At 42.2% G+C, this 20504-nt stretch overlaps 1 protein-coding gene across 3 annotated transcripts in view; it reads right to left on the bottom strand.

Annotated features, from left to right (window-relative positions):
* Positions 1-20504, bottom strand: part of LRRC28 (leucine rich repeat containing 28) — a 49720-nt gene that overhangs the window by 11763 nt on the left and 17453 nt on the right. For all 3 annotated transcript variants that reach the window (XM_083371372.1, XM_083371371.1, XM_083371373.1), the window contains 2 exons: positions 5803-6009; positions 1521-1623 (listed from right to left, as the gene is read on the bottom strand). In XM_083371372.1, the coding sequence (XP_083227498.1) occupies positions 1521-1623; positions 5803-6009 (310 nt within the window). The remainder of the gene's footprint in view (positions 1-1520; positions 1624-5802; positions 6010-20504) is intronic.

The raw sequence follows: 20504 nt of genomic DNA, 5'->3' as shown, positions 1-20504 counted from the left end.
GTCCAGATGTGCTAAACTGCATTCCCCACTGCAGAACGCTACAGGGAATGTTGGGAAGCCTATTCTGAAAGCTCCGGAAGGTGTGAAGTTCTTGGGGCTGAGCCTGGTTGCTTGCCATTAGAGTCATCTTAAATGCTCAAATGCAAATGAGCCACAATCCAGAACTTTGCTGTTTTCGAAAGAGGAGTCAAAGAGGCCATCTGTGATAAGACCGAGTGGCTTACCCCTCGACAGCGGAGAGGGTTGCAACGTCACTTGATCTCCTGTTTACAACGCAGTCCTTTCAGCAGTCCCAAAAAGGTTCCATACCTGTTTTGCATTCTAATTCAGGTGACTCTGAGGATACAGCTCAATCCCCGAGCGGCCTCAATGGCTTTCAAAGAACTAATGACGAGATGACCGCTAAGAGTATAAAATCCATCCCCACCAGGCAGTTAAGAGTTGAAGAAGCTTCTTGGATGAGAAGCAAGGGCCTTGGTGGAGCAGTGGGCTAATGCCTCCTTAAGTAACACCAGCTGCCTGCAATTAGTGCAGGTTTGAGTCCCACCAGGCTCAAGGTTGACTCAGCCTTCCATCCTTCCGAGGTAGGTCAAACGAGGACCCAGATTGTTGGGGGCAATAAGCTGACTTTGTAATAATGCCGGTTGGGGGGGGGGCGAAAGCCCTAATAAGCAGGCATATACATACATAGAATGAAGGCTACTGCTAAGCACATTGATTTGTGCTTCTTAGATTGTAAACCGCCCTGAGTCTTCGGAGAAGGGCGGGATATAAATGGGATTAAAATAAATAAATAAAAATAAATAAAACATTTTCAAAGGAAAACAAAACAAGAAAGTCCAGTTGCCTTTTGGAAAAAAAAACACTTTTGGGGGACAACCATGATCTGGATGATTGAGAATCTCCATAGAGTCTGAAAGGGCAAGCCACTTGTATACTGCATAAACAGAGAGAAAACCTCACTCTCTTCTAGCACTGATGATGTTGCTTAGTTGGACAATGAAATGTCTGCAACCAGATAACCAAGCTTGGGGAGCACCAAGGAGTCCGTATTTCAACTCCTGAGTTATGAAGATTCTCTTCTATTGGACTGGGAACGTGCCAATTTAGAGACTTATCTATGTCATCCTATTACGATACATGGCCTTACTAAATGTATAGAACCCTACGCTGCAAAGCACTCTTACAGGATGTTACCGTACAATGTATATGAAAAAACGCAGGCTTATGTCAAGACTTCTGTTCCATTCCTACTCAGTCCCAAGTTCAATTCCCCCCCCCCGAACTATCTTAGAAGCACAGAGGGCAGGACTAAGCTCTATAAGCATTTAATAGTGAGAAAATTAATGTAGGCGATTTAATACAACTGAATGGAGCAGACATTATAGGTAAATTCCTTTAAATCATAGGACTGTCATTCGACAAATTAAATAATCCAAGATAAAATTTATGAATAAGACTTAAGATTAGGATCCATGGCAATTTATATTTGTAGGCATAATTTAAATCTGAGAACCTACCCATTACAGCCGATGACTTTATTATAAAGGTACGAAGGGAGACCTTTAAGGTGAGCGTTGTTATCCACATAAACGTATTGCAGTTCCCGGGAACGACCTAAATCTGGGTTTAAGGAAAATTGTACAGAAAACAAGTAATCACCTTCCTGACAGGCACGTTCAAGCAAACGCATGCACACATACATGCAACTTCCTGGCATGTCAGTGAACACGCTTACCATCTGAGCAGTCTATAAAAACCTTTTGTGAAATAAATGGAAACCATATAATAACAAGACAGATTCTGCCATGAAAATTATCCCCTAATTTCCACGTTTCTGTCTGGGAATATATGCAAACGCATTCTTTCACAAGAAATAACAGAAGTCTCATGAAATGGCTGGCAAAAGAACAATGCAGAGTTCCAATTTTCTTATGTGATTTTCTTCTTCTTCTTCAAGAAAGCTGCCAAATCTAAGTAGGACTATCTCATTCCAAGAAAAACAGTGACATGACTAAGAATAACAGAACACTGCTCTGTATTTCTCTTTTGGGTTTGTGCATGCAGGAACCTGTGAATGAAATGAAACAATTTGATTTACAACATTTTTTTTTCTTAGCTCCAGGAGATGCAGTTTTTGCTTCACTGAGACCAGCCAAAAAGTACAGATAGTCCTGACTTACGACCACAACTGAATCCAAAATTTCCGTTGCTAAGCAAGACAGTCGTTTTAAGAGAATTTTGCCCCATTTTGTAATCGTTCTTGCCACAGTTGTTAAGTGAATCACTTGAAAGTTCATCATAACTTAATTTGCAAAGTGGTGGTGAACTTCCCTAATTGAGGCTGCATTTTATTTCCTTGCAGCTAGTACTTTTATAGTTAGTATACATTTAATTTTGCTATTAAAACTTTCAGATTTTACAAGATTCTTAAAAACACTCCCTTAGCTGTGAAAATGCAGCCAAGACCCATTAAAAATAAGCAACAAATAGCTGTTTCCCCCCACCCTTCTCCACTTTTAGTACACTGCGAGATATCTTTTGGGAACTGAGAACCAGAGTATACATACTGTATATCTGTACTGTCAGCACATTTGTTATATCTTTGCTTGTTCCTTTCTCATGAAAACTTCCCCATGATCTAAAAGCTGAGCCGAGAGAAGCCAAGCCAAACCACAAAAAGATTGTATCTAAATGTTAGAAATCTGAAATCTTAGTCGCGCTCTTGTGGCTCTTATTAAAGTTTAAAACTTCTGCAGCAAAGATAAGGGATCTGGAAGCTAAATTGCATGACAAATAGCTGAGGCACTTAGATAAGTGCAGCCTATCAAATAGAAGAATTGGGGGGGGGGGGGACACGATAACGGTCTTCCAATACTTGAGGGTCTGTCACAGAGAAGAGGGGATTGACTTATTCTCCAAAGAATTTTATTTTAATTCCATTTATATCCCGCCCTTCTCCGAAGACTCAGGGTGCCTTACAAGCTTAGCAGTAGCCTTTATTCTATGTATATGCCTGCTTATTAGGGCTTTCAGCCCCCCCCCAAGCGGCATTATTACAAAGTCAGCTTAATTGCCCCCAACAATCTGGGTCCTCATTTTACCTACCTCGGAAGGATGGAAGGCTGAGTCAACCTTGAGCCTGGTGGGACTCGAACCTGCACTAATTGCAGGCAGCTGGTGTTACTTAAGGAGGCATTAGCCCACTGCTCCACCAAGGCTCCCTATATGAGAGAGACCCTACCTAAAAATAAAGAGAAATTTTCTGACAGTGGGAATAGTTAATCAATGCCATAGCTTGGCCTGCTGGAGTTTGGGGCTGCCCCATCACTACAGGTTTTTCAAGAAGAAACTGGACAACTATTTATCTGGGGTGGTAGACTGCCTTGAACAGGGGGTTGGACTAGATGACCTCTGAGTTGCCTTCCAGCACTACGATTCTAGGATCGTGCGAAAAGCGCTAAAAAAAAATCTTTTTCCTAAACACGTTCCTTTTCAGACTCCGTAGAAAAGGAAGGTAGCATCTGAAGTCACAAAGAGAAGTTTGCATATAGCTTTTTTTTAAAAGTAGTTTGTCTGCAACTTTCCCATTCTCCTCCTCCTCCTCCCTAGCATGGGAGATCAAAGACTTTTCACTTGAACAAACTGCACGAGTCCTAAACAAACCCTGATTCATCTATACTTTAAAAAAAAAATGTCCTCAAGGCATCTGCATTCCACGTGGCTGAACATGGAACAAAAGGTCTTATATATCTGCCCTGATATTTTTTTTAACCCTAATGCGAAAGCAGAAAAGCCATGTGATTTTGGGATAACAAAGTAAGCGATATTATTAATTTTATGTGTGTGTTTTTTTTTAAAAAAGGAGCAGAATTAATACACTCATCCTCAAACATATGGTCTGGCAGAGCAATATCCTAAAGTAGGGTGGGCGACTCAAAAGCTGCAGGTGGCCCTTCGCACATTTGCCGTCGCATCGCTTTCCAAGAACACGCTGCTAAAATTTGGCAGCAAACTGGCCAGATTCTCCGTGCTGTGATTTTAGTTTTCGTTTTGCTTTGCTTTTCCTCCAAAATGAGGGTGAAAGTGAGAGAGAGGCCTACTGCAGGGGAAAAAAAATAAAATAAAAAAACACTCGGATTCCCATCCCAAAGTTACCTTTTGGACTGATGGAAATGATGCTGCCAAATTCTGTCATTCACTGAATTTCCACAGAATTTCTTGAGCTGTCTGGAGTGTGTGTGTGTGTGTGTGTGTGTGTGTGTGTGTGTTAAGAGGTGAAAGGACAAACACTCAAACTCAACTTTATTTAACACAATAATAGAATTGGAAGGAAAATGGAGGTCTTCTAGTCCAGAGAACTAGGGACCGGTTCCACGAAGAGAGATTGTCCACGGACCGGAGGGAGCATGGTTTCCTATACTGCCTGCATCCTGCGGATGGGGCTTTGCTTGTTTGCGCAGACTGGTTTCTGACCAGAGGTTGGGGACCCCTGTTCTAGTCCAACCTTCCAGTGATGAAGCACCCACAACTTCTGGAGGCAAGCTGTTCCACTGATTAATTGTTAAGAATCAAATTTAGACTGGATTCATGCAACATGCTAAACCCTGGTTTGTTACAAAACCATGCTGTCTTGAATAAAGTACCAGTTGGATTCTTGCAACCTGCTCTGCCCCCAAGCTCCAATTTATCAGCAATATTGGTTGGGTTTATTTGCACAAGGTGAGAAGCTAAAAACTGATGTTGCCCATCATTGGTGGAAGGTTGTAGGAGGCCCACTGGAAGGTTGAAAACCACATCTAAAAAGTGGAATTCTCAGTGAAGTTGACAAACTGCGAACCTGGGTTAAGCTAACAGTTCATTAAAAACCAGCAGGTTTCCCCCCCCCCCCCCCCCCCCGGTTTGGCTTAACCTGATCTGGGAATCCAGCCATCCTGATTTATCGAGCGTGGATTGCAACTCTCTACATTAGCCCATCTGATTGTTGGTTTCATCAGTGTGCTTCAGCTGCCAAAAAAGCCAACACAGTGCTAGGCTGCATTAACAGAGGGATGGAATCAAGATCATGTGAAGTGTTAATACCACTTTACAACGCCTTGGTAAGGCCACACTTGGAATCCTGCATCCAGTTTTGGTCACCATAATGTAAAAAAGATGTCGAGACTCTAGAAAGGGTACAGAGAAGAGCAAAAAAGATGATTAGGGAACTGGAGGCTAATACATATAAGGAACGGTTGCTGGAATTGGCTATGTCTAATTTAATGAAGAGAAGGACGGGGGACATGATAGCAGTCTTCCAATATCTCAGGGGCTGCCACAAAGAAGAGGGAGTCAAGCTATTCTCCAAAGCGCCCAAAGGCAGGACAAGAAGCAATGGATGGAAACTAACCAAAGAGAGAAGCAACCTAGAACTAAGGAGAAAGTTCCTGACAGTTGGAACAATTAACCAGTGGAACAACCTGCCTCCAGAAGCTGTGGGTGCTCCAACACTGGAAGTTTTTAAGAAGAGACTGGACAACCATTTGTCTGAAATGGTATAAGGTCTCCTACTTGACTAGTGGGTTGGACTAGAAGATCCCCAAGGTCCCTTTCAACATTGTTGTTGTCATTATTATTGTAGAAAACTTTGGTTAGCCTAATGCCTGAACCCAAAACACGTAAAATGGGAAGACTTTGACTAGTTAGATATCAGATCCTTTTTGATTTCTAATATAAAATTCATCTCATTGGCCCCTTTCGTAGCTAGACCCCTGCCCATATATTTTAAGAGTTTAATTTTCAAATAGCCAAAACAGCACTCACCAAGAGGCAAGAAAGCAAGCTGATTTCCTGCCATGGACAACTCATTGAGACTGGGAAGCTGGCAAAGATGGCGAGGGACGTACCAGAGATGATTCTGGTCAGCAGTGAGGTACTGTAGAGAGAGGCACCTGTGCAGTTTTTCAGGCAAGGTTATCAAATGATTGGTTGAGACATCCAGTGTCTGCAGCTCTTTAAGGTCTCCGAGCTCTGCAAACACAATAAACAAAAAAAGACGTTAGATTTCACACTTCATGAGAAACACATTAAAGGAAAATCCAAAATAGCAAACCTCCAGTGATGGAGCACCCACGACTTCTGGAGACAAGCTGTTCCACTGGTTAATTGTTCTCACTGTCAGGGAATTTCTCCTTGGTTCTAGATTGGGTCTCTCCTTGATTAGTCTACACAAGCCGTGATTGTCCTATGTTATTATTATTACTGTGGAAGTTCTGATTTTTTTTTACATGACCTGAATAAATCAGGAATCTGGTAGCACCTTTTCAAGCTACCGAATTTTATTAAAAAGCCTAAATGTTTGCGTGCATTTTAATAAAATGTTTTACTTACCAGACTCCTCCTGATTTTTGGATATAATAGTCTAATATGGCTCTCCTCCTACAAGGTTCACACAAACTGGTAAGACTTTTTATTCATGGATAGTCTCTATGAAAAAGGGACGCAGTGGCTCAGTGGGTTAGGATGCTGAGCTTGTCGATCAGAAGGTCGGCAGTTTGGCGGGTCGAATCCCGAGTGCCGCGTAGCAGAGTAAGCGCCTCTTACTCGTCCCAGCCTCTGCCAACCTAGCAGTTCGAAAGCACGTAAAAATGCAAGTAGAAAAATAGGGACCACTACGGTGGGAAGGTAACAGCGTTCCGTGTGCCTTTGGCGTCTAGTCATGCCGGCCACATGACCACGGAGACGTCCTCGGACAAGCGCTGGCTCTTCGGCTTTGAAACGGAGATGAGCATTGGCCCCTAGAGTTGGAAACGACTAGCACGCATGTTCGGGGGAACCTTTACCTTTAGTCTCTATGAAGCTATTGGGATTCTTCTGAAGTGCAAATGTGGTGTAGCAGATCTAACAAAGATTCTTTTCCCACTTTCTTTGCAGAACAACTACAAGATGCTGTACTCACGGCCATGCCAATTGATTTTATGATCGCTGCCCCTATTCAAATAAGCAAGCAGTTCTCTTCATTTGAAGCCCCATTAGCCACAATGAGGAAAAAGACAGGCATAGGGAAAAGCCACATATCCCTAAATGGGAAACAGTGGAAAAACAATATGGGGAAAAAATAGTTTTCTGCAAGGTTTGCCATAAAAATTGCAGCCACCACATCTTATTTGAAATAGGATGCTTTGCTTTGGCTGGGGTATGGTGAAAGTGAAACTTCAGGACCCCAAAAAGTGCTTAAATGAAATCCCCAGGGAAAAAAAAAGAGGGACCATTTTTCAACCAGATGCATAATATTTCACAACAAGGAAACAATAAAAATAGCATCCTTTGTGTTATGATAATTAGAAGATAGGAACAGATCTGGGGCTATTCTGCGGATGCTGGAGGAGGACTGGGGAAGGGAGAGGAAAGGGAAATTGACAGGATATTAGGAGGCTGGTGTGCAGTCCAGGATAATTGAAAGGGACCAGGTGGGAAGCACTGGAAAGATTTACATAATACAAAAAAGCAGGAGAAAGGGAAAAAAAAGTTTATTTTTTATTTTTTTATTTTTAATCCCATTTATATCCCGCCCTTCTCCGAAGACTCAGGGCGGCTTACAATTTAAAGCACAAATCAATGTGCTTAGCAATAGCCTTCATTCTATGTATATGCCTGCTTATTAGGGCTTTTGCCCCCCCCCAGTGGCATTATTACAAAGTCAGCTTATTGCCCCCAACAATCTGGGTCCTCATTTTACCTACCTGGGAAGGATGGAAGGCTGAGTCAACCTTGAGCCTGGTGGGACTCGAACCTGCACTTATTGCAGGCAGCTGGTGTTATGTGGAAAGTTTTTAAACAAATTTAAACGAGCGGGGTGGAAGGGAGAGTGCCACAACTCATCAATCCTAGCTAAGGCAGCCGCCTTGTTTTTACTTTTTCTATTCTTTTTTAGAATTAAAAGTTTAATTCTAACTCAGGAGCAGGTTATGGGGCACGGACAGAAATAGATTTGAAATGAATACAGGTAGTCCACGACTCGTGACAAAAGGAGCCCAGAATTTCTGTTGCTAAGTGAGACAGTTGTTAAGTGAAACCTGCCCCATTTTTATGACCTTTCCTGTCACAGCTGAAAAGTAAAATCACTGCAGTTGTTAAGTTAGTAACACGGCGGTTAAGTGAATCTGGCTTCCCCACTGACTTGGCTTGTCAGAAGCTTGCAAAAGGGGATCACGTGACCCCGGGACACTGTCACCGTCAGAAGTACGAGTCAGTTGCCAAGCGTCCGAATTTTGACCAGCTGACGATGGGGATGCTGCAGCGGTCACAAGGAGAAAAACGGTCTTAAGTCGGGGCTGTCGTAACTTTGCCCAGCATCTGAATTTTAATCACGGGACCCGGGGACGCTGCAACGGTCATTAAGTGTGAAGAACAGTCATAAGTCCCTTTTTCTTTGGGTGCTATGGTGACTAAAAACAGCCACTAAATGAATGGTTGTAAATCAAGGATTCCCTGTATGCATTTCCCCCCAAGTGAAACAAAGTAATACAGAATGGGAAATATGCTTGTTGAGGAAGTTAAAAACATACACTGCGTGGGAGTCAGACTATTCTGGTTTCTATTAAATCCAGGAGCAGCCAAGAAAAGTCAGGCAACAGCTAACTTTTTTTTCCCGTAAACTCTTTGCAAAACAAGACATTCAGAATGATGGGATGCTAGAAGGAAAGTTTTTGTTCAATGAGCTGCCCAGGTTTGGCAAATGGACTAGATTAGAAGATATGAGTTTAGGAAAAATAAATAAATAAACCCGGGAAAACCCATGGAATGAGCTGAGAGGAGATAACTACTTTTGTTTTTCTACCAAAACAAGAAAAAGATTAAAAAAAATATGTCTATGAAGATTCTCAATCACTCAGGTCACGGTTGTCCCAAAGGGGCTTTTTCCAAAAGGAAAAACTGGACTTTCTTGGTTCTTTTATTTTTTTCCTTGAAAACTTTTAGCTTCTCATCCAAGAAGCTCCTTCAGTTCTGACTCAACTGAACTGAAGAAGCTTCTTGGATGAGAAGCGAAACATTTTCAAAGGAAAAACAATAACAACAATAACAACAAAGAAAGTTTGGTTGCCTTTTGGAAAAAGCACCTTTGGGATAGAAAAAAAAAGAGGAAGGAGGCTAGATCCCAAAGGGACAAGTTAAGTTCTGCTTTGGAGAAGAAAAACAAAGACTGCAATCTCTCACCCCGCCACACACCCACTCCCCCCAAAAAAAAGTTTTAGAGGAGAAAATGGGAAAACAAGCATCGTTTCTATTAGCTGGTAAAAAGTTTTAAGAAAAAGGTAGGTGAGCTATTCCGTCTTCTGAGTCAAATCGGATCAGATCTTTATTACGGACATAGATCAGCCTTCTGAGACATCCCAAAGCCTGTCCAGCAGCACAAGACCACGAGAGCGCGGCCTACATATTACCCAAACCACAGACCAGCAAGTAAAAAGCTCAGCTATTTTCAGACACAAGACCTCTGTTGCAAGACTATTTTTAGCGACAGGAACCACCCAGTTTAAATTCTTCAAGGCTGCCAGTTGGCAAACTGGCAAAGATCCAGAAGCAGTGCTGGCCAAGATATATCTCCCCCCCCACCCCTCCACAACTCTTAGGGATAGAATGAGGTATTTCTCATCTTTGTTGTCTAGCCAGAAGAGTGCTCATTCAAATATCTCAACTACTTTTTCTCCTTGGAATGCCGAACGTAGGACATGTACCGTATTTTCTGGCTAAGACGACTTTTTAACCCATGAAAATCTACTCAAAAGCCAGGGGTCGTCTTATACGCCCGGGTGCTGAAACTTTAGGGACAGGGCTGGCTGGAAAACCTGGAGCGGATCTTCCATTTGGTCTGCGCAGGGAAAGCTTTAGAGTGAATTAGGAAAAGTTTAATCCACTTGCACTGTTTTATGTTTACATGTTTGATGACAAACAGCCTTATGTTTATAAGTGACAGTTTTCCTACTAAGTACCTGCATGTCATAAGCATTTGAATTAAAATTACCATATTAAAATCAAATCTGATGTTTTTTTAATTTTTATTTGGTGTGCGTTGGAAGAGGGGTAGTCTTATACGGCGAGTATAGCCCAAACCCTATAATTTAACAGGAAATGTAGGAGGTCGTCTTATACGCCCAGTTGTCTTATACGCCGGAAAATACGGTATACATCAAAGACAAACAGTGCAATCTGTCCTCGGATTACGTGAGAGCGAGCAGGGCTGTACTGCTCCTAAACCTACCTTTCATCCGGGACAAGTTGGAATTAGGCTACTTCTAATTCTACACCTCCATGGAGCAGGATTGGCCAGAACTGGTAGCATAGGTAGAATCCTCTACAGCAGGGGTCTCCAACCCCTGGTCCATGGACTGGGACCGGGCAGCGGCATGCCAACAACCGGTCCACGCAAACAAGCAAGGCTCTTATCTGTGGGATGGAGGCAGCACACAAAACCACGCCGTCTCCGGTCCATGGAAAAACCTTTCTCCATGGAACCGGTCCCTGGTGCCCAAAAGGTTGGGGACCTCTGCTCTACAGATAGTCCTTGACGTAGAACATTTCCTTTAGTGACCGTTCAAAGTTGGGGGGAAAAAAGTTGCACTGAAAAAGGGACTTATGAACCATTTTTCACACTGATGACCGTTGCAGCATCCCCATGGTCATGTGACTTACATTTGGATGGCAAGAACGAGCATTCTTGAGGGTTACACAAGAACAAAATTGAATTAAAAGATGGAGGAAGGAGACCATCAAGTGAAGAGTAACTTTAAAGGAGGATAAGGCTGAAGGATCTGACCTCCCTTGGAGGACCCTGAATAGGTTGAGAGTGGGAGGGCCAAAATGTAAAACCGATATGCTCAAGTGGAGGCTCTTAGCAGATAAGAACACACTGTGTGAATGTGGAGAGACACAGAGCCCGGCCCACCTGCTGGTATGTCGGCTACTTCCAGAAACATGTAATAATAATAATAATAATAATAATAATAATAATAATAATAATAATAATAATAATAATAATAATAATAATAATAATAATAATAATTTCATTTGTATACCGCCCTTCTCCCGAAGGACTCAGGGCGGTGAACAGGGCAAACATATAAAAGTACAGGAATACAAAAACTAAAAAAAGAATTAAACAAGATGCCCAAAATACAACAGTAGATTAAAGTGCATTTAAAATGACTTATTTTTGGCTAATGACAAAGCCGAGAAGATGACTTCATTCTGGAAGTTTAAAGTTTGATTTAGACGGAGGAAGAGGAGGAAGAGGAGGAGACTAATTGCAAAACTAGACCAAATGACAACATAAGTCTGCGTTCTGTACCAAGTGACATCTCCAAATTGTCTTTAAGTAGGGAACCCAAAACCTCGTAGTGAGTTCGTTATGACACTAACCCTGTAATTATTTTTCACTGTGAGCGTGGCAATGAATGATGCCCCGTAAAGATAAACTGTGCTATTTATATTGTTCCTTGGTGAATGATATCAATCATTCTTTTCCAATGCAGTCCTCTCTAGATACGTTAAGACTTCAGTTCCCAGAATCCCTAGCACATACCTGGAGGGTGCTAGATGAAGAGGGCTGTTTAAAATCTCAAGACTTCCTGCGATATTAGTGTCAATACACTGTTACATCGAGAACATATATAAATTCGCTGTCAACTAGGTTGACCTTAAGGGGCACGTGTGACATCCATGGATGAATTCTGGGCTCCCTTCTCAAAATACAGAGCTGATGGGGGAATTCTAGATGCTGAGTTCTAGTACTTTTTGAGCGGTGGTTTTAAAACTAGGTGTAATTACCCCCAGGATAACTGTGTGTGTGTGTGAGACTAATGGTGTTGAGACTACAAGGGGTCATTCGGCCAAATAGTTTATGAACTCCTGTTCTGGAAGATGTGAGATTTGGGAACATGATATTTGCAGCTGCTCTGAGCAGGAGAAACATGGAACAATCTGTCTTGTGGCTAGAACACTGAAGTTAGACCTTAAGAGGGTTAGGCTGATGAAAAATAGCAAGTAAAAAAAAATGTGGTGCACATCTTTAGGAAGCATCCAGCAATAAAAAAGGCCAAATATTTTCATTCTGCTTCTAAGATATTTCCATCATTTGTCTCAGAATGCCTATCATTCTATTATTAGCTTTACTACTTTTATTTATATATATTTACCCAATGTACTGTTTGTGAAATATTGAAAATATTGAATGTTATTGGGGGAAACCCCAAACCTCACCCCCAACCTCTCCTGTACCCTATCCCAAATTCCCACCCCATTACTCCCCTCTAACCCTATAAAAACTAATATTTCCCCCCCCCCAAAAGAATGCCTTTTATTGAATGAGAATACAGGATCACTAGGAGCCAACATTTTTAATAACAAAATAGGCTTTCCCGAGGTTGAGATCAAAGGAAAGAGTTACCAGGGATTAGCATTGGAGCTTATGTATAACATGCTTCAAAGTGAACGATCTTTTTGTTATAAATACTAACTTTCACTATTGCCTTAGGAAACTATGATTAATCAGGAGGAAGGGATTACGATAACAAAACATGACAATGTCTTTGCGGTTCTGATAATTAAGTTGTCAGAGTGTGTATTATTATTATTAACAGGTACTACTGGTGATTTACACTGCTATTCTAAACAGTTTTTACTAGTCTTACCTCATTTTAAAAGAATCATCACCATCTTCAGTCATCCAGATTCCCTATGATTATTAATACAACTGGTCGTAATTCACAAGAACCAATCCGTTTAACTAACTGGGAAATTATGGTAGGTTTACAAGCCAGACAATGCCATAATTTATTTATTATTGTTAAATTTATTTGCTGCCCATCTTGCCACAGGGCTAACTCTAAGTGGCTTCCTATGGGCGGTGTTTTATACTGTTAAGATTTAATGCATGCTACATTTTTGCAAGTCAGGTCTGCTAACTCTTAAACGTATTGCCAGGAATTGTCAAACCCCACTGCATTAGGAAAAATAAATAAATGTTAGGTTTGCTTGTATCCTACATCATTTGCTGTAGGATGAAATGGAGCCGAAAGGCAAAATTGTTTTCCCACTAGGGCTGACAACAATGGTGAGGAAGGAAGAAAGAAAAGCTTCTCTGCAATGTAGCATAACAAAGCGAGTTTGAAAACTACATTTTTTAAATCCCCTTTTATCGTGGGGAGGGGGGGGTTGCTCCATCAAGTTTCTGAAATGTACCGCTGAATCAAGGCTGTATAGAAAGGAAAGTCAGTTTACATGTTTTTTTGGAATAATAGGCAAATTGATAACATTACTTAATGGCCTGGGTAAAAGGATTCCACCCCAGGCACCTAAAAGGACATCTGAGGATTTTTCCGAGCAATCTTGTAAGGCAGTTCTGCCTTATGTATTGCCAATCTGTGGAACGATGAATTTATTGGACCAGATTACCCTTGGACAACCTCTCTTTCCTCACTGATCCCAGTAATCTCCTTGGCTTGCTCACGAAGTATGGGAAATAAAAAGAAATGAAAAGATGCCTAGAGCAATGGTGGAAGAAAACTCAAGAGTGAGCCCAACTAACCACATACCTACATTTGAGAGTGCATTCAGGTAAGACGGGAGACATTTTGATTTCTTCACTGCCTCGGGGAACATCTGGCAGATCTGTTCCTAAATACCTGTCCCCTTTTTAGGAGATGATTGGAGCAAAGATCCTTTTGCAGGCTACTGTAACACAGAGATGGGTTCTTTGGCAGACAATATTGCCTGCATTTGGATAAAGTCTAGGATGACTGGAACAAATGTCTTGCAAGACATCCCAGAATTCCGTTGGGTAGGACTTCCCTATGATTTGACCTTTTCCACTTGTAAGACGGATCTATGCCTCATCAGGCTAACTAACCCATGCAGCCAGGAAAGGCACGTACAGGTGGACTCAGAAGAGATGGCATGCTTTGTTAGGGAGGAAGTGGTGCACCATCTCATCAAGCTCTTTCTTGATCTGGCCCATTTCAGAAAGCTAACAGTCCATTTCCAGCTTGTCTGGATTCAGGAGAGACTGAATCAGTCCAGAAAAAGTTTCGATTTCTAGATAGATAACCACTTTCTGAATAAATAATAAATAATAAATAAATAAGAGATAGCGTAACCCTAACTGCTCAAAGGGACGCGGTGGCTCAGTGGGTTAGGACGCTGAGCTTGTCGATCAGAAGGTCGGCAGTTTGGCGGGTCGAATCCCGAGTGCCGCGTAACAGAGTGAGCGCCTGTTACTCGTCCCAGCTTCTGCCAACCTAGCAGTTCGAAAGCAAGTAAAAATGCAAGTAGAAAAATAGGGACCACTACGGTGGGAAGGTAACAGCGTTCCGTGCGCCTCTGGCGTCTAGTCATGCTGGCCACATGACCACGGAGACGTCCTCGGACAAGCACTGGCTCTTCGGCTTTGAAACGGAGATGAGCACCGGCCCCTAGAGTCGGAAACGACTAGCACGCATGTGCGGGGGAACCTTTACCTTTACCTTAACTGCTCAGCAACTTTCAATAGAGCAGACTATGATATTTTCCTGAATTGCCAGCGAGAAACACGGTCTTGCAGTCTTTCCCTTCTCTTAAGTGGGCAGTTGCAGTTGGTATTCCCAAGGATAGAGAGGGGATGCCCAAGGCTGTTTCAATACGGAGTTCTGTAAGGCAGGGCTTTTCAACCTTTTCACCCATTGTACCACTTTTAGGATATGGCAACATCCGAGTACCACCAGTCGCCTAGCAAGGTGTCAAAAACTTGATGACCCCCCCACCGAAAAGGAAAAAAGTGATGAAGCACAGGTAGTCCTCGACTTACAACAGTTTGCTTAGTGACTGTTCGAAGTTATAATGGCACTGAAAAAAGTGCCCCCCAAGCCACAGCCGAGCAAGACACCTGCCTGCCCACCCGGCGGCACTCTTTTCTCCTGTCCGAAGTTTTTATTGTTGCGAGCATTTCTGTTGAGGATTGGAAGCGGGGGTGCGTGGTGGGGTGTTGGGTTTTTATTCCCCCCGTCTGCTGGGTGGTTGCAGCAGGTTTTGGTCACTTCACATGACCCTGGAACACTGTGACCGCCATAAATATGAATCAGTTGCCAAGCATCTGAATGTAAATCACAAGACCCTGGAGATGCTGCAACATTCCAGCTGATTGGTGCTTCGTCTGGGCTCAGCAAAAGTGCCAGGATCAGTGCCGAGCTCCAGCTGGACCATGGCGCTGATCCTGCCGCTTCCACTGAGCCCTGACAGCCCCAAAGAAGTGCTGATCTTGGCGCTTCCGCTGAGCCCTGACAGCCCTGCAGCTCCAGCCGTCTCTCGCTCAGGCTTGTGCAGTGCTGCCACCGGTTCAGCTCATTCCCCTCCCCTGCTACCACTTTTCTAGGATGGTCGCGTACTGCCTGCTAGGTGCCAATATACCACAGCTGGTACCCGTACCACTGGTTGAAAAGCCCTGCTATAACGCAAGGGTCCCCAACCCCCAGTCCGTGGACCAGTACCGAGCTGCGGCATGCCAGCAACCGGTCAGCACAAACAAGCAAAGCCCCATCCGCGGGATGCAGGCAGCACACAAAACCACGCACTCTCCGGTCCGCGGAAAAACCTTTCTCTACAGAACCAGTCCCTGGTGCCCAAAAGGTTGGGGACCTCTGCTATAAGGTCTCCCTCATGCTGTTGAATATCTGCATAAAGGTTTGTGGGTTATCGAGAAGTTTAGCTGTGATATCAGCCGTGGGCTGATGATACCCAATGGACATCACCACCATCAGACTGGACCAGAGAGGGTACTTGGCTTCTGGACTGGAGGCTTATGTCCTGGTATGGATGGGTTGAAACTGGTCTGGCTCCATTGTTGTTAACATCCGCTGTCCTCTCTTAACCATTGCAATTCAAATTTGTAAACATTCATATTTGCTTTCATATCTTAACTTTTTATTGTTTTACTGTATATCACTTTCTTGTGGCTGAACCTAGCTAGTATTCCAGTCCAGGCTTATCTTGATTCAGATTTCAGAGTCTATGCAAAGCATCTCTCATATCTGTGTCTGGTTAACGCCCGATTTTTTATCCAAACTTCAACAAACCCTGCTGTTGTCTCGTGTTCCTTATTCACTGCATCAAAAAGTATCCAAAGCAATAACGTCTATGTTTGAACACGACAGTAATTAAGTTTGTAAACAATTATGCTTGCTGGTAAATTACATTTTACAGCTAATCTAGCCATAAAAGCCAACAGCCCATTGATAAAGTTAATGCTTGAAAGGAAAATTGAAAACGCACACATAGCTTTACACGTCAGCAAGAGATTAAAAAACTTTACAGCTTCTCTCGATTAGCATTCCCAAGGGGTGTTGGAGCATGCGACCAATCAATGCAATTTTTCCGGAATTCAAATATTTTCGTAAAAGTAGATTAAGATCCTCTTGATATGAGAAAGTTCCCAGTTCCCTTTCTATTATTCTCTCTCTGACTTCATCCATTTGGTACAGGATGTATCTCTACACTGTTATTATTGTACTGAAGTTTTTTTTCTTATGAATATCTGAATATCTCCCAGACTGACATCGTACATCAACTGTATACATATGCATGCTCCTAATTCATATTTAGTTATTACTGCATTTGAATAACAACCCAAACGGAGTATTTTCAGTACCTGACTAATCACAACATGTTGGATGACGGCTGCCTAGATCTACATTCCTTAAGAATCACAGGAGAAATAAAATAAGAAAATTGGCAAAGAAATGAACTCTCGGCTTATGTCTTTTTTTAACTGAAGGAAATAATTTGCTATTCTGATTGTGAAAGAAGCCATAGAAGGATTAATTCTATACTGCTATAGATTAATTCTGTACAGATATATAGGTGATGATGAGAGTTAATATTTGCAGAAGCTTTTGAGGAAACATTAATCGATGCCTTATTCTCCCAAAGATCTATAAATGACACCGACGGCTGTGGGAAAGGTTCCTGCATTGAGAGAAATTTAAAGATGATGTATAAGCCGTGGAAGAAATGGGCAAGTGCACACGCATGAAGCTCCACTCACGTTAAGCGCCCTCCATTCGCACGAGTGGAGCTTCATGCAAGCGTAAGCGCCCTGCACTTGTGCTCAAGGCTCCATCTGCATAAAGTGGAGGGCGCAAATAAAGCTATGCACGCATGTATACGCCTGCCACTCACACGCCATGCCGGGCCGGGCTGCCAAACTGGCAAGATTGGGGACTTCTGGATTTATACCATTTGATGCAGAAGTCCCCTCCCACACACACAAAAAACCCCACCCTTTGTTCTTTGTTTCTGCATTTCCTTCACAGGTCACTTAGTCTGAAGGATAGAAAAGAGTATACAAACAAGGAATGTGATGTTTAATTTACAAAGTTCCTTCACTTTCTTTTTTATAATTCCTTCACTTTTCTTTTTTTGGCATGAAGTGCCCTGTAGCGACATCCCTCCATTTTTATAAGGATGGTGCTACAGGGCATTGCACGTCAAAATAACTAGATAACATCAATTTGCTCAGTACCTAATTCTCAAGGTGCTGTCTGATATCAATGAATATTTACCCATGTAGTATGGCTGTAGTATTATTGCTTATACTTCTTATTATCTTCTTTACTCCCCTCTCTTATTGAGATGATGATGATTCTGTTGCTCTGCATGTACATGAGAGTTTCTGCACCGGAGATACATTCCTTGCGTGTCTAATCACATTGGGCCAAATAAAGTATTCTACTTTCCAATGCAAATTTCACCTCAGTACACAAAGAGGTCATAACTAAAGCAAAGCATGACAAGCCATGCTGAATGTAAATGCGTTTGTTTAAATGCCCTTGTCAAAAATGTTGCATACTGTACTTCTGAAAGTTTAAAGCATTTTAATCATTTCTTGCCAACAAGGCTCCTAGGACTTCTGTTTATGTGCAAAGTGATATAACACAGACTTTGCTCATTTACGGGACATGTAAAAAAGTACTGAGATAAGAGTGAATAAAAAAACCCCCTGCAACTCAATTTTCTAACTCTAGTTTTTCATTTTATCACCAGTTTGGGGGGGAAAAACTTTATTGCAGTTTATTGCTAGAGCTGTTCCTAGATGACAAGTGACGAGGAAAACCTTCCTTAATCTGATTTACTACAAAGCCACAATTGCAAAAAAGACATCTCTATGAACAACCAAGCCATCAAGGCTTCATGTTCAGGTATAATTAACTATCATTAACATACCTGTTGAAAGACAGCACCAGGGCATTATTTTAAAACTGTCATATGGAGCTCTTTCTCTGAACTCTGTCACTCAGGATTCAAGAAAATGATCAAAGAAACCGTGACAACTTAATATTCTTCCAGGCGAACTGTAACTTTTATGACGCCCCTTTCATTGCTAACTTTTTGGATTCACTATCCTACATCAAATGTCAACATTCTAGAACAGACTAGCAGCTGCAAAAACAGTAAGTTTAGCGAATTGGTTAATTACTACTAAATTAGATTATTTAATTAAACTACTTCGTCCTTAATTTTCAACGCGACACACGCTAATTCAAATAAAGTTTTAAAATACAGAAGAAGATAGAATGCAACACCGGACAAGAAACACGATACAAATAGTCCTAAATTTACAACAGTTTGTTTAGTGAACGTTCGAAGTTACAACGGCACTGAAAAAAAGAGACTTATGACCATTTTTCACACTTACGACCATTGCAGCATCCCCATGGTCACATGATCAAAATGATCAGATGCTGGGCAACTGACTCAGATTTATGGTGGTTGCCATATCCCGGGGTCATGTGATCCCCTTTTGCGACCTTCTGAAAAGCAAAGTCAATGGGGAAGCCAGATTCACTTAACAGCCGTGTGGCTAACTTAACATCTGCAGTGATTCACTTAACAACTGGGGGTCAGAAAGGTCGTAAAATGGGGCAAAACTCATTTAACAACCATCTCACTTAGCAACAGAAATCTTGGGCTCAATTGAGGTCGTAAATCGGGGACTGTGTTCAAAATAGATCTTCGGAACCATTTCACCCACACATTATTTTGCAAGAAACAGCCTTGTATAAAGCTACCTTGATATAAAGCTACCTTGATGCTCTCGGAAAAACCAATGGATCCTTTTGTTGTAAATTTAGAATTATCATTTCCAGAAGAAGAGTTTCCCAGCAAGGCATTCAAGTGGTATTTTTGAACCAGCTGCTATTATAGTACTATACTATACAAGACAAGAAGCAACAGATGGAAACTAACCAAGGAGAGAAGCAACCTAGAACTAAGGAGAAATTTCCTGACGGTGAGAACCATTGAACAGGTGGAGCAGCTTGCCTTCAGAAGGTCTAAGGAGAGTCTCAAGTCATCCAGGTCATAGTTATCCCAAAGATGCTTTTCCATGAGGCAACTGGACTTTCTTGTTTTTCTTTGAAGACCTTTTGCTTCTCATCCAAGAAGCTTCTTCATCTCTGGCTGGCTGATTGGGAATGGAAATTATTTATGCCCTTGCAAGAGCTGTTCACTTGCATTCTTTTAGCGAGTCGTTAATGCTACCTGGAGGCTTATCTGGGTCTTCAGGGTCACCTGAGTAGTGCAAGTGGGTGTGGAGCCTTCTTGGAACTGTTGAAAGGACTGTGTTGCCTTCAGAAGTTGTGGGTGCTCCATCACTGAAGGCTTTCAAGAAGAGATGGACAGCCATTTGTCTGAAACAGTATAGGGGTCTCCTGCTCCCAGCAAGGGTTTGAACCTCCTAGGTCCCTTCCAACTGTATTGTTCTGCTATTCTATTACTGTATAGAAGGCTGGAAACTGACAAACACCAGAGCAGAACAGCACCCAGCTAACCTTCTCCATAAAAACTTCGTGAGTCAAGGTGAACACGGTGGGCCCCTACCGCCAAATCATTCCTGAAACAAATTAGTCTACACAGCATAAACTGCATATTTTAAGGTGGCCTGTAGCATGCACAGAATTTATTTGCAGCATCGAAAGCCAAGCAGGAAAGACAACTGTCTTAACTCTAATCAAAGCACCTTTTAAAATAAACAAATAAATCAAAGAGAAGCAGCAATGTTCTTGCAGAAGTTTTTATTGTTCTAGTAGTCAAACAGTGCCAAAGCAGTCTTTTTCATTCAAGCTCTTTTCTAACTGTGTTAAGCTTGCAAAGAGTCAATATGCAGCCAGGAGGAACTGGTTCGGTAAAAGCTACAGCTCTGGGTTTAAAACAACCCGCTTTATTTTCATGCTGAACAGGGGGAAAGGTAACCAAATGTCTTCCTCATATTGCTGCAAGTTCACTCACTTTCAGGCACATGCCCCTCCTGGCATCCCAAACGAGTCCTCTTGCCCATGTGTTTGTGTGCCTGTCACTAAATTAGGGAAGTAGAATCCCTATTAAGGAACAGAAAGGGCCCGCCTTGTAAGTTAAACTCCTTGCAAGAAACAGTCTTCGGCTGTTGCATGGAATTATAGTGGAAGATCATGATACAAAACAGCACGATTAAAAGGCTAGTA

Source organism: Vipera ursinii, assembly GCF_947247035.1.
Source record: "Vipera ursinii genome assembly, chromosome: 11".
NCBI classification, from domain to species: domain Eukaryota; kingdom Metazoa; phylum Chordata; class Lepidosauria; order Squamata; family Viperidae; genus Vipera; species Vipera ursinii.
Note: the sequence above shows the minus strand (reverse complement) of the source record. Positions and strands in the feature narration are given on the sequence as shown.